The sequence below is a fragment of the Corylus avellana genome, chromosome ca8 (assembly GCF_901000735.1).
Source record: "Corylus avellana chromosome ca8, CavTom2PMs-1.0".
NCBI lineage: Eukaryota > Viridiplantae > Streptophyta > Magnoliopsida > Fagales > Betulaceae > Corylus > Corylus avellana.
The window spans coordinates 18,706,503-18,726,256 of record NC_081548.1 but is presented as its reverse complement, the minus strand read 5'-3'; the positions used below and the strand labels follow the sequence as shown (position 1 = coordinate 18,726,256).

At 34.9% G+C, this 19,754-nt stretch overlaps 2 protein-coding genes across 3 annotated transcripts; one reads left to right on the top strand and one right to left on the bottom strand.

The window, feature by feature from the left end:
* The first annotated feature begins 2,318 nt into the window (after nt 1–2,318).
* LOC132190982 (cation/H(+) antiporter 4-like) lies at nt 2,319–7,003 on the top strand. Its single transcript, XM_059606005.1, has 4 exons — nt 2,319–2,436; nt 2,541–2,794; nt 4,606–5,613; nt 5,689–7,003. Exons 1-4 carry the CDS (start codon nt 2,319–2,321, stop codon nt 6,793–6,795), a joined length of 2,487 nt encoding a protein of 828 aa, XP_059461988.1. The 3' UTR covers nt 6,796–7,003.
* Nucleotides 7,004–7,098: 95 nt separating this feature from the next.
* Nucleotides 7,099–13,627, bottom strand: LOC132190328 (GCN5-related N-acetyltransferase 7, chloroplastic). Of its 2 annotated transcripts, XM_059605282.1 has the most exons (5): nt 13,114–13,622; nt 12,251–12,406; nt 10,247–10,342; nt 9,110–9,230; nt 7,099–7,519 (listed from the first exon to the last, which is right to left on the bottom strand). In XM_059605282.1, exons 1-5 carry the CDS (start codon nt 13,576–13,578, stop codon nt 7,350–7,352), a joined length of 1,008 nt encoding a protein of 335 aa, XP_059461265.1. In that variant the 5' UTR covers nt 13,579–13,622; the 3' UTR covers nt 7,099–7,349. The 2 variants fall into 2 exon arrangements, with proteins under 2 accessions (XP_059461265.1, XP_059461266.1); XM_059605283.1 differs by lacking the exon at nt 12,251–12,406 and having other exon boundaries at nt 13,114–13,627.
* Nucleotides 13,628–19,754: the final 6,127 nt, after the last annotated feature.

The window sequence follows — 19,754 nt, the reverse complement described above, 5'->3', positions numbered from 1 at the left end:
GAATTATGTTTAATCTGGTGTATGAATGTGTGATTGCTTCATTATTACACTCTATTCCTATAGTTTAGAAAGTCTTTCGCTGAGGTCGCTTGCTTATGAGAAGTTGTGATCTCTGAGTCTTGTCTCGTGAGGGATAGGGATGGGAGACAAACTATGGGGTCAATTACCAGTTAATTGATTTGCCCATCGGGGACGTTACAAAAACGATACGTTTAGTTGGGACTGACGGGCGTTAAACATTTGGGAAAAAATATAATAGTGAGGGTTAATTTGCCTTTTCGATTAACCTAGAGAGTAAAAATAAAAATAAAAATAAAAAAAATAAAAAAAATAAAAAAAGAAGAAGAAAGTTTAGAGAGTTTTCTATTTTATCGTGTTAACTTAGGAATTTATAAGATATATACCCTAAAAATAATGTTTTTTTTTTTTTTAATAAAATGTGAGATACACATGATTTTTAACTAGCAAAAAAAAAAAAAAAACATATTTCCCGTCAAATTAACCCTTAATTTGCAACGTCTTTTCAAGCTAAAGATTGCATCAATGTTCTTTCAAACTACTAAAATTTTATACTGTACTCAAAATAACAAAATACCCTTAATAATAATAATAATAATAAGTGCTCAGAAAAAGGGGTGCCATTTGGGGGCCTCCAAAAAACAAAAGAAAAAAGAAAAATAGTCATTTAGTAGTGGCCGAACCATCCCCAAATATGGCTGAAATGGGTGCTGAATCATCTCTTAACCCGGCCAGTCAAAGGAGGTGGTCGAACCACCCATGGCCTTGAAGGTGGTTCGGCTTCCCCTCATTTGGCTAAAGGGATGGTAATGATATGTTTATGCTACCTCGTGGCAGGGTAACAGTTTGTTACAAATCATTTATATTGAGGACCTGGTATGTTTTGCTAACCTCAATTTTACAAGGGTTATGTTACAAATAAACATGTTACCTTGTGGCACGGCCGCACGGGTACCGATATGTTATAATAACCTTTATCGTATGAGGATTTATATATGGGTATGCTATTATGATGTGATAATATTAGATGAACGATATATGAAACACTGTTTTTCTCAAATTCAAACGTATTTATGCCTCAACATAAAAATGTCATGAGTCATGCCTTACTTTATCAAACACTCACTGGTCATTCTCTAACAAACATTTGTGAAAATCCCCTAATGGCATGATGTTGTGAAATCTCATTGCTTGATTTATTTTCATGTGGTACTTACTCATTAAGTCGTAAACTTACACTTGTATCTTTTTTACTTATGAAATATGTGTTATTTTTATAGTTAGACTACCTTTAAATTTCAGATTCGAGATGTACCTCGAGGCAAATGCGGCCGTTTGATGTAATGATATCAATCCAATGGACGCTTGAGAAGTTATTGTGAGATTAGGTTGGTTGCTCATAGTATGTTGTAGACGAGTTTTGAAGCGCGTTTGTATATTAAGGTTTAGTTTGGATCTTTTGTAACAATGATATATATAATATAATTTCAGTTAATGTAAAGACTCTTAGTAAATGCTCTGATTGTAATATTTAATGTTGATAAAATGATAGAAAATCATATATTTTTGCCCCCTAGTATTCTCTTTTTATTGTGTGATTAATATATATTTTTTTTTGGACACTTGTTACATCCACATAAAAATGGTAGGAAATAGGAAAGTTTAAAAATGGGAAGGGAATCGCTCCCAATTAGTTAAAGAAGGTAATTAACACCCATGAATTCATGGATCTGGATCCCTTTGAATTCTAGGATATTGTAACAAGTAACAAAGTTTGTTTCCTCAAATCTCTACCATTGTTTTAGGATTTTCCATATCAATATTTTAGTATTTTTCACGTGATATTTTCAAAATATTTTTCACATTTTAGACGAGTTGTTAAATGTAAATATGATATAATAAATGCTAAGATGGCAAAAATACGATGGTGGACAGTTGGAAAAGAGTAATGTTAGGTATTATCTTTTTATCTTCCTAAAGTTGATGTGGCTTTTAAAATCACCATTAAATTTTAGATTAATCATACTTGAATTTTGATCCAATGGTAATTTTAAAAGTCACATCAGCTTTAAGAAGATTTTATGAAGATAAGAAAATGGTACTTAACATTACTCGTTGGAGAAACCTACCGGATAAAATGAGTAATTATTCTTGTTTTTATATAAAATTGATGTAGCTTTTATAATTAATATTAGATACGTAATAAATCATGCAAACATAAAAATAACATTTATGAATATCACATGAATTGAAGTGAAACAGACAAACAAACAACGGTTACAACCATCTTCTAAGCTCCCATGGATTCGGAAATAAATATGAAAGGAATGAACCACAACCCATCTGTCCCACTGTCGGAAAACGGCATTGAAACTGTTAATAGTTGTGGAGGGCGTCATTGGTCGGCACAGTTGTTGTGTAAACTAACGCTGCATCATATTTACCGGCGAAGGGGGCGGCGGATTTCTCTCTCTCTATAAAGTTATTGCGGCTGAATTACTTCAATATTCTTTGAACATTAGTTTGCTCTGTTTCTGGCTCTGTTTCTGTGTCGGAACTGAATTCAATCATGAATGGGGACACAAGAGAAATTTGCATTTCCCTCCCACCCCAAGTCAATTCAAATGGTGTGTGGGCGACGAATGCCAGTTTACATCTGACAAACTTTTCCATGCCACTTCTGGAAGTGCAGATGCTTACCATTTTCAGCACCACCCAAGTTTTCCATTTTGTTCTCAATAGATTTGGGGTGCCCAAGATTGTCTCTGAATTGTTGGTAGGTTAAACGCTTGATTTTCCTATTCTCATTCGTTACATATATTTCTTTGTTTCTTCCACAAAAAGGGTTTGATAAAGGGGTCTAGATTCTTTACTCGAATTGCTAACAATTCAATCAGTAAATGTAAAAAAAGTCTATAGAGTAAGTGGGTTGGCAGCTGAAGACTTGTTTGGACAAACGCCCTCATAGAGACTTTCTTGGAAGTGGCAAGCTACACCCATCCATTGTTTGTGAATTGCTTGGCTAATCAGACGGTGGGTGGTCGATCCACCATTTTGGGGTTTTTTTTTTTTTTTTTGGTATTTTTGTCATTAGTGGGTATATTGATAATTATTTATTATTTAGGGAAACATTGACACAATTGATAGAGCAGGAAAACATTAACAATGAGATGATAGTTGAAGGAAATATGCATACTTATTGTTTTCACCTTTTCTGATTTTGGAAGAAAACCAAACATAATCTATGAGTCTAAAAAAATTAGTTGTGTTTAAAAGGTCCTTAATACTCGTGCATAAAAATAAAAGCCTTAGTGAATTGATCGGCGTATAAAAATGGTGTGGGTTTTATGATTTCGTATTGTTACAATTTCTTTTCTTTTCTTTTCTTTTCTTTTTTAAAAAAAAAAGAAAAAGAAAAAGAGCATTTGGCGCCATTACAATCCACGAAGCAAGAAAATATGAAAAAAAATTAAAAAATTAAAAATTAAAAAATTAAAAAAAATATATAAACCCATACAACTCTACAAGACTTTAAGAAATATATGCTTCAGAAATATCTAGTTATTTTACGATGATAAACGGTGTCTATCAAAGGCTCCATGAATGTTAGAATAATGCTACTTTTCCCACATATTTATTATACATATTTTATATTGACCGGCGGACGTGACATGCTTTTCATATTGACTTATAGGACGTGACATGCTTTAAAGTAGCTTTTTTTTTTTTTATCTTTTTTTTTTTGGGAAACTTCACTTTGGGTCTCTAAATTACCACCCGTTTTAACATGTCTCACAAACTTTAAAATCTCTCAATTTGGACCCCTGAACTTTCAATTGCAATCAATTTGAACCTCTCTGTCATATTTTAAACGTTAAAAGTTAGACAATGATGTTTATACCCTTGAATTTTTTATAAAAATTTTAAATTTATCCTTAATTTCAAATTATATATATATATAATCACAAAGTGACCAACGGTGGGGCCACCTTGCGACCCTTTTTTTCAATTTTTTTTTTTTCATTTTTTTCAATTTTTTCTTTTTTAATAAAAAGAAAATTGAAGTGTAACTGTCTTTTTAAGGGTTTTAACAGCAAAAATTGACAGAGGGGTTCAAATTGACTGCAATTGAAAGTTAAGGAGTCCAAATTGAGAGGTTTTGAAATTTGGGAGATGGGGGCATGTCAAAACGAGTGGTAATTCTGGGGTACAAAGTAAAGTTTCCCCTTTGTTGTTGTTGTTGTTGTTTTTTATTTTTATTTTTAATTTTTTTTAAGTGTTTAATATAAAAAGTAATTTAAAACATGACATGTTAGCCAATGTGAGATAGGTTTAATTGTATAGAAAGTAGCATTTCTCTAAATGTTAATAGTCGACAATCTGAAAAGACTTCGTAATGTGTGTCATGATATTTAGAATTTATGCATATTTTTATACTAATTTGGCTGTGATTCTATCGTTTGGTTATTGAAAAAGAAGTAGTAACCATCTTGTTGCTCCAAGAACCTATTTTTGTTGCAATTTTAAAGATGAGATTGTTTGGTTTGAAGAATTGTACTAATATATGTGATTTTATGCATGAACCAGGCAGGCCTAGTATTGGGTCCTCAGTTACTTGGGAGCATAGACACTTATCGTGAATACTTGTTCCCCGTTTTAAGCCAAGACCTTATTGGTATCCTAGCTTCGTTAGGCTACACACTCTTCCTATTTCTAGGTGGAGTGAAAATGGACTTGAGCATGATATTTAGAACAGGAAGGAAGGCCATGTGTATTGGTGCTTTGACCCTGTTAGTGCCTTTCCTACTTGCTATGGGAATGCAAAAGGTCCTCAGCGATCTTTATGCTCTAAATAGCGTAGAGAGACTGAAAATCATCATGGCAGCGGCGATACAAGCTTCGACTCCGTTTCCGGTCATTGCTTGCCTTCTAAGTGACCTCAATATTATAAATTCTGAACTTGGTAGACTTGGACTATCTACGGCAGTGGTTTGTGACCTGCTAAGCGGGTTTCTTGTTTATGGTTTCTCATTGGCCAAAATTGCCTATTTTGACAAATATAGGGCTTTGAAGGATATTGGGATGGTTGTAGGGTATGTCATAGTTGTCGTATTTATTGCCCGGCCGACTATGTTTTGGATGGTGAGACAAACCCCTGAAGGCAGGCCTGTGAAGGACCTCTATATTTTTAGCATTATTATAGTAGTGTTGAGTGTTGCTTTGGCATCTAATCAGTTTGACTTGTCGGTGGTGTTTGGGCCTTTCATTTTGGGTTTGGCCGTACCAGACGGACCGCCACTGGGATCAACTCTAGTCCAAAAGCTGGATTGCATGGTCTCCGGGGTGCTTTTACCACTCTTTGTAACCATAACCATGATGAAGGCAAATCTATCAGACATCAACTTTAATGGCGATCAGTTGGTAATGCCCAATTTAATCATTACAATTATCATTGTCATTGCCAAGTTTGGAGCCTGTATGGGGCCTGCACTGTATTGCAAGATGCCAATCAAGGATGCAACCACACTAGCTCTCATTATGAGTTGTAAAGGCGTTTGTGAAATGGCCTACTATAGCATTTACAGAGCCAACAAGGTACGTTAAATCCCATTTTTCTTGTTTCTCTTTTATGCTGTCATCAAACTCTAATATTTCCCTAACTAAATGTAGAACATAACCTCGGAGATTTTCTCTGTTGCAATGTACACAATTCTTGTAATTGCCATCATTGTGCCAATTCTGATCTCGCGCTTATACGATCCTTCAAGAAAATATGCTGGTTATCAGAGAAGAAACTTAGTTGATCAGAAACCAAATACAGAGCTAAAGATACTTGCTTGCATCCAAAGACCAGAACACATACCTGCCATCATCAACCTACTTGAGAATGTATCACCAACAAGGGAAAGCCCCCTTGTTGTTTATGCTCTTCACCTCATTGAGCTAGTTGGTAGAGCCTCCCCGGTTTTCATTTCCCACCAAATGCAGAAGAAAACTCTTTCAAACCGCTCCTACTCTGAAGATGTCATTCTTTCATTCACTCATTTTCAGCGAAATAATCCTGATAGTGTAACTGTGAATGCCTTCACAGCCATCTCCCCATCCAAGCTAATGTATGAGGACATCTGCATGCTTGCATTGGACAAAGTTACATCTCTTATAGTCCTCCCATTCCATCGAAAATACTCCATTGATGGGTCTATTGAATTGGAAGACAATACGCTAAGGATCCTAAATTGTAGTGTCATTGAGAGAGCACCTTGCTCTGTGGCAATCCTTGTTAACCGCGGCCAGTTAAAGCGCTCAACAACTGCCACGCTAGAGTCGTATAACGTTGCCATGGTCTTCTTGGGAGGCCGTGATGATAGAGAGGCAGTGACTTTGGCTAAACGCATGGCGAAGGACTCTAACATTTGTCTAACTGTGATACGGTTGATTCCTGAGGGTGAAGAAGGCATTACTGATTGGGATAAAATGCTGGACTCAGAGGTACTCAAGGACCTCAAGTATAGCACTTCTACAGGTGAAGAATATGTAGTTTACATCGAGGAGATGGTAAGTGATGGACCCGAGACCGCAATGAAATTGAGAGAAATAGTAGATGACTATGACCTTTTCATAGTTGGAAGAAGATACAACGTGGAGAGCCCTCTTACAACTGGTTTCGATGAATGGAGTGAATTCCCAGAGCTAGGGGTTTTGGGAGACATGCTTGCCTCAACAGATTTCAATGGCAGATGTTCAGTCTTGGTGGTGCAACAACAAATGACAGTGTAGCAGGCAGGAAAAAAAAAAAGTGAATATAACTATTTTGCAAACATATAAATGTAGATAGTTAACCTCTTTCTCCATTTTTCCACTCCCCCATGTTTGCATAGCCAGGTTTTTGAATCTAACAAACCTAATGAACAAAGCTAAAATGAATGATGGTTAGGTGATCCAAGGCTAGAGCTTCTCAAATCCCTAGCAAAAAGCACCTTCATACAAACCATAGCATTAACCGGTAGAACACGAATATTTACTTGCTAATGTTACATTTCATAGGAAATGTTGATTTTTAGCAGGTTAATATTACTTAGCTCAGATAAACACACTGGAGGATATCACTCATAATTTTCCAATTTCATCACACTATATATCAGTCCCTTCTATCAGAAGGAGAAATGGGCAGGCTTTTCATCTACTACTTACATCGAGACTCCAGAGTTCATATTTTATGGAAATGTAATCAATTTTTCAGACCAAACATCATTTAAAGTTCACTTTACAGTTAAAAATATAAAGGAAAAGAAAAGAGAAAAGAAACAACCATTGAGATTCTACAAACAAGGTCATAGCTCCATACCAGGGAGACCAGTCCACAGAAGAAGTCTTCGAGGCCTATCTAGAAATCTAGCTTGCCAGGCAGGCTCATCATTTTCATATACAAAACCACTTTTCATATATAAGTTCTTTGCTGCTTCATTGTCAACAGCTACATGGACATACAGATCAGTTATGCCTGAATAAATTCCAGAAAACCAATTGAATTAGTACCTTAACTTGATCCTTTTCAACACTTTCACAGTTAACAATTGATAAAAAAGAAATCAACAAAAAGAGGACTAATTCAATGTACTATGTCGAGAGCCAGAAAAGGAAAAATAAAAAGGAAAGAAAAACATAACCAATGAAATTGAAATTAAAAATAAAAATTAAAAAACCTTAAAATTGAGGATGCACACACATGCGAGACAGAGGTTGAAGAATTTAAACTGATCTAACATTTCTAACAAAGATTTTTTTTTTTTGGGTATGCCCCTTTAGGCGGGGGTACCTTCGCTCCACTTCAAAAAAAAACAAAATCAAACTACAGTTGATCTAAACTTGGTAGTAACTAACAAGATCAATGGAGTCAGCTGTAAAAAGAGTAATAGTGTTTTACCATTTTATTAATAACCCCAACCCCCAACGAAACAATTATGCATGCTTAACAGAATTTTTATGTATTTTCCCATTTTTAGCTTGCACAAGATATGAGATAAATACTCATTCCATAAGAACTAATATACAAAATAAATTTTCATTTACATAAGAACAAATGATAGGAAATAATTCACCCAAAATCAGATTAGTCAGTTGCATAATATTCCCCTACTCCTGTGAGAAACTTTGTATAGGAAGAATAAGAACTTGAGAAATGCTAGGGGTACTAAATTTTTTACCAAGAAATGGATACCAAGAGGATGTGGAGCTGTTCATTGAAGATGATCAAAACAATTAGGGGAAACTTCACTTTGGCCCCCTGAACTTTCACCCGATTTTACAAACCCCCCTGAATTTCTAAATCTCTCATTTTGGACCCCTAAACTTTCAATTACTTTCAATTAGAACCCTTCTGTTAATTTTAACCGTTAAAAATACAAAAAAAGACCAAAATGTCCTTAATTTTCATTTTTTTAAAAATAAAAAAAAAAAAAAAAACGTTTTAGAAGTTAAAATTTTATACAAAAGTCAAGGGTATAAACATCGTGTAACGTTTAAAATCTGACGGAGGGGTTCACATTGAAAGTAATTGAAAGTTCAGGAGTCCAAAATGAGAGATTTAAAAGTTCAGAGGGGGTTTGTAAAATCGGGTGAAAGTGTAGGGGGCCAAAGTGAAGTCTTCCCAAACAATTAATTAAGAAAAATGCTACTGAGTACCAATGAATAAGCTCCACGTCATTTTGGTACCCATCTTTTAGTAAAAGATTTGGTCCCAATAGCATTTCTCAAAGAACTTTACATAATGTTCAAAGTTTTTCTTATGTTCCTCCGGATAGTAAGCTGTTTCATTCACAAGTACTACCAAAGTGAAGGATAAACATCATAATATAGGAAAAATGTATATCAAGATGGGAAAGACTATTGATTCAGTATCTACTAGTTTTATAGAGTACAATGAAAATTTCAGATGGGTAAATATGAAGTACAATATAGATATCGGCAGCTATGAAATAAGTTAACACAGAGGAGTATGGTTTCGAAGACACAAAGAGCATGCATGTATGGTGCTATACTAATGCAGTGACCACAATGATAGTAAAAGTAAATATAAGAGGTAGGTTCTTACCCCAATCTTGAGCAATTATCTTTGACTTGGCAACGACCCAATAACCTAAACCATTTCTGTGCAACTCCTTGGCAACACATACATTGCTTAGATATGCCCTTAAAAAATCAGCTCCAATCCCCTGTTCAAATGAATTAGGAAAACTCATTTTATCTTATTGCTGTGTGTTCTAAGAATGAGGACACGCTTTTGATTGGTCCACACCCCACCAGTTCCACATTTCATGTGACAACCGGTGAGGCTTGCATGTGACGCATGGCCCAATCAGCACACAAAGTCCAACCACCTCAAAGGTTGTTAACAGTCTCTTTCAAAAACTAGAAGCCAAATCAGATATATTGAAAGTTTTTTTTTTATTGGAAAGTTATACACGCACTCGGTGGAACTTGAAGACCTCGCCCTCCACCTTGCTACAAAGGGAGGAGGTACCATTTGAGCTATAGCTCATTGGTAAGACATATTAAGAAGTAAACAATGTTTTTCTATGAGATAACAGGTATGACCATGGCATCACTATAAACCCTAAAACTATATATATTGCCTGTTATTTCCTTTACGCATTTGGATAAATATATGTGCATGGAAGCTGGATTGCAGAATATTATTGGATATGTAGGCGGTATTCTTCAAGAAGATCAAACAGGGTTAGAGCCCACCAATCCCTAGATTAAAAACTAAAGGAGTGGGACAAAATAAAAATATCAAAATACTGAAAGCAATTACCCATGGACTTTGTATCCTTGGAAGTATAATGTTCACAATTAACCAACTATATGAAGGTACCATGATCAGCCAGCATCATTATGTGAAATGCAACTCAACTCCACATAATTGAAGAGAATACAAACAGACACATAAAATTGATAGTATATATAATCTTCATGAAGCTACTGACAGAAATTATAGTTTCCTACTCTTAAATCTTTGGCATAAACTTAGCTACATTGCATTCTTTTCTTTCTCATTCTGCAGTTTATTAATCTCATGGCATAGGAGCTACACTAGATTATGATTTCATGCCATACTCCAACTTAATTTCAAACAAGGCAGTTATGACACAGTGCATGTAGTTTTACCAGAAATGACAACACATGTTCATACTATCCAGAAAGTTAGAGCTGAAATCGGATCAAATACCTCTGGCTTCATTCCTATTATCTCATCTGGGAGACTAATGCACTGGTTAAGGTCAAGAGTCCCAACTACTACTCGATCTTCTCCATTGTCAGAAAACTACAAAAGATTAAATGAAACATTGAATAACAATAATTTTACATGGTGACACTTATGCATAACTCCTCTTAATTTCACAGTATCTAATGACATTGTAACAATAGGAAACAGAGGAAATTTAGTAGTGATGATCCTAAAACACAGAGACACAAATGCATAGCATTAAATGAAAATTTCTAATATATAGGAGTACACTGAAATAATTGAATACAAAATCAAATCAAATACTAAATCTCCTAAGAAATTTATTTGTTTCGACGTAAAATAATTTCAGATAGAAAATGCTTTCATTCACAAAACAACTTCCACAAAAATTATATTGATCCATTGTCTGGTTCAGGCCTTCAAAGTAATATCGAAAATGTTTTCTGTTGTTTGGTTGGTAAAAATATTTTTCCATTGCAATTGGAAGCCACTCAAAATTTCTTAACACCAAATATTGCTACCAATAATTTAAAAAGAAAAAAAAAAATCCAAAAATGGGTGAGGAGAGCCTACAGTCGCCCAGATGGGTTGGGAGGAAGGGGGTGGTGGGTGGTGGGGAACAAGTGGATGGAGGCGATGCAACACCGGGACGCGCAGTCACAGTAGATGTACTAATACCCTATCCATCTGTATGCCTCCTCTTTGCGTTTATTGCAGTTCTATCTCCATTAGTATTTCTTGTTATTCCAAAATCTATTTCTAACTCCAAGATTATTGTATTGTTTACATAATTCTCATTTATGTGAATATGAATGAAAGGGAGGGGGAAGTTGTTGGGGAGCTACAATGTAAAGGGACGAGGGTAATCATGAAGAGTTAGGAGTGGAGGAAGATTACAATGGGGCAGGGGGATGGCAGGTAACAAGAGGAGAGGGTGGCACCAAGTGGAGGGAGGCAACTATTTTCCTTTGTATGGATGGGGGAGGAAGATTACAATGGGGCAGGGGGATGGCAGGTGACAAGAGAAGAGGGTGGCACCAAGTGGAGAGAGGCAACTATTTTCCTTTGTATGGGTGGGGGTTGCCGTAGGGTGCTTTTCATGTCTTTATATTTTCACTTTTTAATAAATAAAAAAAGGAGGGTCCTATTTGTGTGCATAATTCCTCTTTTGATCTTAATGTTTATGAATCATGTGTGAATTCATTATATGTTGATTATGCAAGAGGAGTTTTGTGTATTGGATTCTTTTTTTTTTCTTTTTTTTTTTATGGTAAATGAACGGTGATTAATTTATAAAAGTTATTAATTTAAGATTGTCAGAAACCAATACTTTTGCCTAAGTAAAATATTAAATGCTATTTACAAGGAAACATTATGTCCAAAGCTAATTACAAGTGAAACAACAAGGCTTTCAGATCTAAGGAGGTGCTTAATGCCTGTGAAGATTCAAAGATGTGTGTGTGTGTGTGTGTGTGTGTGAGAGAGAGAGAGAGAGAGAGAGAGAGCAAGAGAGGGAGTTAAAGAGGGCCCGTGTCCCTGTCTAGCACTGCATAAAATCCAAATTAAGGCATACTTGGAGGACAGAAGTTGGAAGTTAAATTAATGCAGCATTGTCACTTAAATCTGAATTATTTGCAGATTCCAGCATTAACCAACCATTTTCATATATGATTCACATATTATTTTGAATAATTCTAAACTACAAAATACAAGCCTTAGAATGTGTTTGTTTGTCTCTGGAACAACCAAATTACAGAGTATCTGCCATCGTACACAGACAAAGACAGAAAACAGCCAATCAATCCAAAACCTAGCTCATTAGAGTCCACTAAGCTGAAAAGCTTTACTTCAGACACAGATGTTGCTAAGTATTTTTTGTATAGATGCCCTACATGGGGCACACAAATCCAACAAAAACCCAAGAGAAACAATTGAAAAAGTCAAAGCTCTTGCCAGGTCATTCAAAGGAAAAGGCAACCAAACCTTGCATTCAGAGCATAGATCATCTGCAAAGTTTGATATCTGTGACAATGGAAGAGTAGCATTTATGCAAGAAACTCTTCTGAAGCCCTCTCTTTTCCCAGCTACACGTTCTTTTAGTGCTTCAAACTCACGCTCAGCCAAGTACCTTCTATGATCCTAATAGAACTTGACAAGGAAAAAGTGCCATTTAAGTATAATACTGTTTCCAGTAAAAGAAGAATAAAAACGCAAAAGAAAGTGACTCCAAAATGTGCACTATTTATCTCATTGTGACTTGAGGCAGCAAACTGCTTAAAACCAAACATGCTATCAATGAAAAGGAGATTGTAGTATCATAAGCTTCATAAACAGACGAAAGAGAATATTCATAATCATTTCAGATTTGGTAAGAGACAGGTGGAAAGCAATCACAACTCCAAAAACCATGGAAGATTCACTAGCACAGCGCCTTCTTCTTTTGGGACCGAATGACAACTATCTTAAAGCAACTTAATTGAAACTTAACAAGCTTTTTTCACGAGGATTTCGTTCCAATTGGTTGGTTCCATTATAATGATTTCACTCTCTTTTTCAATTCATAAAGACAAGGGGACTAGCAATCACATTAAAAACTGAGCATAAACTCAAGAAATTAACTAACTTAACTTCTCAACCAATGCAACCCAAATTTCCGTAACAACATATTAGACACCCAAAAAGCTCTGGTTCCATTCAATTGCTAATTTGCTAAAACTACCGATTAAACTCAAAGGTTGACTATGACACCAAAACAGAGAAAACCCACATCTCAAAAGTCAATTTTCTTCTGAATAACCCCGGTATCCCAAAAAACAAAACAAGTGAAATGAAAGTCTAGGACTCACACGGATGCCGTAGGCACTGGGACGGAACTCGTAGAAGGAGCGGACGCGGAGGCACGCCGCGGCCCAGAGCTCTTCTTCGGAGAAGGCCTCAGCTAAATTCAAGAAGGACTTGTCGATGGGATTCATGTCGAGGGTGGAGGAGAGGTGAGAGGAGGCGATTGGGCGTTGGCGGCGAGCGAATTGGGTGGTGTGGAAAGTGAAGGAGAAGATCCCCCAGTTTGAGTTTGGGGGGTGAGAGGGAGAGGCGAAGGAGAGGGAAGGCGTAGAGGAGAGGAGGGCCATCTCTCTACTGCAATACCCAAAAATTACCAGCGCTTTGTCTCTTCCTTGGCGCACCTCTGCTCCATTCTTTTTTTGCACTTCATATCCTCTCCCATCTATCTGATATCGACAGTCGGCGACTCTGCTCCATTCTTTCTTTAGTTGTATGCTTCCGTACAGTAAATTTGTAAATCTATTATTCATCCATGACTTTTCAAAATATGGAAGTTTCTGCCAAACACCGAATATTTGGTGATCTACTCAAACAATCGGCGTCTCCAGATTAGGTTTAAGAGCTACCTTTAGATTAGATTAAGCACGCACGGATATTAGATCATTTCATAGATTTCGAGTTTATTCGGAGAAAGCCTTATGACCCTCACACGAATATTGTAATAATTCTTTTATAATCATGAGTCTTTTATGTAATTAAATATGAATGTTTACAACTCGCAAGAAATATATTTTGCGTAGTGAGTTCTTTTAGTGTAAATGGTCATTTGAAAGTGGAATGATGCATTGTTAGAACATATTACAAGATTTGATTTTATATTATGGGATTTGATTTCAACGTTAATTATAACTAATTGTTGTCCCCCAGAGATAGTTCAATCGACTAGAACCACGCATAATAAAGTAGATACCATTAGTTCGAATCTTTTTTTTCCCTTTTGTGCCGACATGTCAAAAAATAATAATAATAATAATAATAATAATCAATTGCTGTCTTTAGAACTTGATTATAATTTCTGGCTTGCGAGTTTAGGAGAATGAGTTTCAGTAGGAGAATGTTGTTACCTATGTATCGGATTGAGTCTGTTTGGAGCAGACATGTTGTTACAACTAGTCATAGATTAGCGGGTGTTGATGTCATAAATAGGTTTTAAATGTAAGATTGTTATGTATGTATCTATGATGTTGTAACCTTGTAACTTCGGCTATGATTTTCTCAGAGCTTTATATTCTGCGATCTAAAAGCTTTATGCTCGTGATCATTCTTCAATTAATGAGACCGGAATGATTTTTCCTCTTTTTAAAAAAAAAAAAAAAAAAGAAAAAAGAAAAAGAACTTGATCATATAGACGAAGGTCATAAACCGAACCATATAAAATTATTACCTTTTATTTCTCTATTTAATTATCTTTTCTTTCACAATATTCGATCCAAATGGTCCTGTGAATTTCGGATTGAGACACCCTAAAATTTTCTTTAAATTTGAGATTCTCAAATTCATAAATCTCAATCGTTCATTTCATCTAAACGTCTAAAATAAGCTATATTTTAACATTTAATAAAGAAACATCGCTTATTAAATTCTTTGAGGGTAGCTTACTCATTAAATACTGAAACATGACTTATTTTAAACGCTTGGATAAAATGAACGACTGAAATTTATAAATTTAAAAAGAATATGGAATCTCCATCGGTGAATTTCTTTCCAGAATTTTGGGGATTTGAGAAATGGTTCCATGTCGGTTTGCAGCAGGAGTACATGAATCTCGATAAAAAGTTGCTTGCAAAAGCCTTCAAGTAGGAAAAAAGAATTATCTTCATTTCAAATCACCTTCATTTCCTCTATTTAGTGTATTTTGAAGAATAGTGCATGGATGCAGTTGAAAGTTGGCACAAAAGATTCAGAGACAAAAGCTTGTGAAATAAAATAATAATAATAAAATGCATAGTCGCACAGCTTGTTGCCCCATTCAGGTGAAATATCATTGAGATTTTCTCCAAGTTTCCTCAACTTTACTCTTCGTACTGTTGCTGTGGGAAAGAGAAATTTCTCTATGTAAAAAAAAAAAAAAAAGGAATCCCAAGGGGTTTGGTCTACTGGTTGAGAATTGTGATCTTAGAGAATATTACCCCTTAGATCTCAAGTTCGAGACTTGTTAGATGCAAATTCTTTCTAGGGCCACACCCTTTGCTATAAAAGCCTTACTCTGCAAGGGTGAGTCCAAATGACTCTACAAAAAAAAAATCAAAATAAAAATAAAAAAAAAGAGGTCAAGTTATCCACTTTATCCATATTATTTTTGGCCCATTATTTAGTTGGCCTCATTTTTAGCCCTTTGTTGACTTTCATTTTAGCCCATAGCTGGCCTTCTTTTGGCTTATTGTTATTTAAGGAGCATCTCCGATCACCATCGTCAACCGTTGCCATCGCCCAAAAAAAAAAAAAAAAGAAAAGAAAAGAGAGAGAGAGAGAAGAGGAAGAAGAATAAGAAAAATCAAACTCAAGTTTCCATAATCTTTTACCTTGAGTTTGAAAGGGATGTCATAAGATATTACGAAATTTTATTTTATATTATGGGATTTGATTTCATCAATGATTGTAATTACATTTAAATCTAATTTGATTTTATCTCTCATACTATTTTATATTTTCCCCACCTCCTTATAAATAGGATCCTTTGTATTGTAAATTTATCAAGTGATCGAATAAAAGCAAAATATAGCTCTTAAAACGTTATCATGTGGACGTAGGTCATATACCGAAGCAGATAAAGTCTGTCTCTATTTTCTTTTATTTCCATTATTGCCTTTATTTTTCCACTTAATTATAGTTTGTTTATAAAAGTATGCATCCATGTAAAATGCAATGGTTAAATTGCATCCTTTGACATGGTGTTTCATGTACACATAACAACTATGGGCTTACCATTATATGGGTTATATGCACTTTGATCCATAGTTTACAGTTTTCAATTGCCTTCGTACCAATGGTTTATAGCATGACCGACAGCCATATTTGATTGGTGGTCACTATAGACGAAAGTCATTAGTGGTGTGGATCACCCGAGGTCAATCCTGGTCAAGCTGCTTTTGATGGATGAGATGCGGCAATGACTTTCATCTATAGTACATTCACATGAATTATCACTTGATTATCATATATCTTATATTTATATTGCATTCACATGACTTATAAATCTTACGGAATAATGTTGCATATTATTGCATGTGGTTTAAATGGTCTATATGTACAAATTGAGTTCACAAACATAATAACATGAATTTCTTATGTATCTGTACTCACTATGAAGTGGACTTACACATGAGGCCAGCTTTTGATCGCATTAGTAAGTTGATCTTTGAAGAGTTGGACTGATTCAATTCTTAAGTGATGAAGTGTGGCATGATTTTGAAAATCCTTTGAATGATAAGTTTTTAGAGTATCTTTGAGAGTATTATCAATTTTATGGTAACCCTTTGATAGATGAATAGTTTGAGACCGAGACTTTTGATAATTATCTCTATGTTATGCCGTTTCTTAGTTAGCATTGATATTGTTATCATTGTGGATGTAATAGTAATCATCTTGGTGTATTAGAAAAGCCTTTCGATGTAAACTCTTTGATGAAAGCTCTTTACAAATTGCAACTTTTGCTAAAATGATCAGATTGATCATAAATCAAGTGGTTTTCTATTTCTCTCTCTTTTTAAGCAATATCCTTATTTAGGATTATGAGTTTTCAAAATTAAAATGCTATCATTAAAGTCATCTAACTTGTTATTTGTATGAACATGTGAAGAATTCCATTCCAAAAGTCACAATCCATAATGAAACATCATAAGGAATTATATTTCATTATGATATTATTAAATTATTGTTTTATTTAAATCGCATTAATTCTACCCATTCATATTGAGTAAAAGTTTTTTTTTTTTTTTTTTTTTCTTCTGTTGAATACAATAACCTTTTGATTCTGTCGAGATGCTTCTTTTACCGGGATCTTCCTTAGCTAGGTTATAAAATGAAATTATCCTTTCAACCTTTGAAATATGTGCTTTGATTTAATGTATTTTGGCCCTTCAATAGGCTCTTCACATTTTAATTAACCCAAAAGTCACAACTATTAGAAATACTTATCTGAGCCAAATTATTTTAAGAATAAATTAATTTTGTTGAATATATATATATATATATATATATATATATATATATATATATATATACAAGGGCTAAGCCCTAATCATCGCTTTGATTATACATCAAAATAAAAAGTTGCTAAAGTGGAACAAAATCCATGGCTTACAAATGTATTAAAAAATTTGTTGTAGTGTTGATGGAATCGCTTATCCTACCTTTCCTAACCGTGCAAGCTAATGACCATGCCAATATCTCTTTCTATACATCTTCACCTCCCATCCAATTTTCGTATTTCTCTGATCTTGATAAAGTTCAACACAACGTTCTTGCACCTATCTCTTTTTCTCCCTCTCCATTGCCCATCCTCTATACTCACTCCTTTGAACTTGATGAAGTTCAAGAAACAATACACACATGCCTTGAAAATAAAATTAAAATTTGTGACGAAACATTTAAACATAAACCCATTGCATTGAAAGCTTGTATATGGTTTTCTCATGTTGATTGCTTGAATGAATATCACCCAAAATTTACTATCCAATCTACGCGATGCTTATTTGATTGCTTAGAGCTTTCAAGTGATATAGGGCCCTGCTTCAAAGAATGTTATGAAAAGCATTTCTAGAAGAGCTCAGACGCATTTATGCGAGGAATTCCCAGCGTAAGGTTTGGTAAAGATTTCTTAACTATCTCTACTACTTACTCTATTTGTAGCACTTAGGAATTAAAATGTAAATAAAGATATGCATAAAATACACACCAAGGCTATGCCCAAAACGGTTGAGTTTGACGCGATTTGACTTTATTTGAGTTGCATTTAAATTGAGCAAGATGTCTTGATCGCCTCTATATATCCATAACTACTGATTTTAGTATCATTGGAATGAGCAAGTATAGATATACATACTTAGCTACAATAAGTAAATACTGAGATTCCGAGAATATTTTAGAGATAACAAAAGTGTTTGTGTTATGATAGAAGTTGATAAACTAGGGTTTGTGGTGATATTACGATAGAAGTGTAAGTTTGGGCTTGCATGGCAATTGGAAAAGATGCATAGTATGTTATTATGCTTCCCAAATTTAGTTAGAATAAAAATATTTTGAAAAAAATGAAGATTTTTGTAAAAACTAGGGTTTTGGTTCAAGCTAGGGTTCTGAAGTTTGGAGTTTTATTTAAATGTTTTAATCGGATGATTTTAAGTTGCTTCACATGAGCCAATAGCCCATCACCGAGCCAAGGAAGGATGCAGAAAACATTTAGCCAAAAGCACAACACATCAAACTCTTTGCAGAATATGTAGCAAGGTGTTTGACAAAATACTCTTTGTTGCAAAATGTTTCTTACACCTGAGACTGAAGAGAGTTAGCATTTTCCATGACCCACAATCCACAAACCCAAAACCACAACGGAAATATCCGGTATCTAACCGGCCCCGCATACCCGAAACTCGAACGGACTTGAATTAATTTAACCGGGTCTCACAAGCAATTTTTGTAACCTAACCCCCACTGGGTGGGTTCCAAAAAACCCTTATACTCGACCCGTGCGCGCCCACCCCTACCCTCAATAGCGAATGAATATTAGTTACTATAACTAGGCTAGAACTATTTTCATTATTAATGCCGCCTAGGTATCTCGTACCAGATAGTAATAATTTTTCGTTCTTCCCTTAGCTTCTAAGTTATGATGACAAGAATTCCCTAGGGAGGATATTATCTTAACTTAGTCAACTGTATACAAGGACGGAACTATAATTTATTCTTTGGTGGGGGGCAAAATTTAATTTTTAAGGGTATATTTTATAAAAAATATATATAATTTTTTTAAAAAAAATTATTTTTTTGGGACCACCATATGGCTTAGGGCGCCCAAGCCTCCCCAAGCCTTAAAGTGGCTCTGCCCGTGAATGTATATCATTGTCTAGATGCAATGTGATTCTTGAGGAACTCCACAACATCGTGGTTAGTGTAATGCCTAGGAAATTCAACCCCTTGAATTAATTGTAAAATATGATGATAATAGTGATGAAACATTATCATTAAATTATTATAGGTGTTCTAAGCATGCCAAAAAAATTTAGAAATTATTTGGGTCACATTTTGGAGGCATTTAAGGAACAAAGTGACATTTTTTCTTAAAACTTCGAGGAGGTAAAACCTAGGTCAAAAACCAAAATGACCATCTTGGACTTCCACCTCATCTTGGCCTGGGTTGACTGAATGTTCAGCATTTATGGAACTTGGCTTCACCCTTTAGTGTAAATTAGTCCATCACCAAATATAGTTTGAAAGTAAATGGATAAGATATGGAATCAAAAAAGGTGATGATGACTTTTAGGATTATTCTTCATGTCTTAAGGACTTGGGACTTAACCCTCACCCTTGATCAAAGTTTGAGAGGAAAGTTCATAGCCCTCCATTTCCTTATAAAAGAAACTCAAAACAAAGTCAGTTTCATTTCAATCTTACTTTCACTTTCACTCACACACACTCACAAACAAAGAAG

Bases quoted from the DNA above. Each gene is read 5' to 3' on its own strand.
- LOC132190982 (XM_059606005.1), top strand. From the start codon at position 2,319: ATGGATTCGGAAATAAATATGAAAGGAATGAACCACAACCCATCTGTC. The intron at 2,795-4,605 runs GTAGGTTAAACG...TGCATGAACCAG, and splicing joins AGATTGTCTCTGAATTGTTG to GCAGGCCTAGTATTGGGTCC. The intron at 5,614-5,688 runs GTACGTTAAATC...AACTAAATGTAG, and splicing joins GCATTTACAGAGCCAACAAG to AACATAACCTCGGAGATTTT.
- LOC132190328 (XM_059605282.1), bottom strand. From the start codon at position 13,578: ATGAATAATAGATTTACAAATTTACTGTACGGAAGCATACAACTAAAG. The intron at 12,407-13,113 runs GTGAGTCCTAGA...AAGTTCTATTAG, and splicing joins CCAGTGCCTACGGCATCCGT to GATCATAGAAGGTACTTGGC. The intron at 10,343-12,250 runs GTTTGGTTGCCT...AATCTTTTGTAG, and splicing joins ATCTATGCTCTGAATGCAAG to TTTTCTGACAATGGAGAAGA.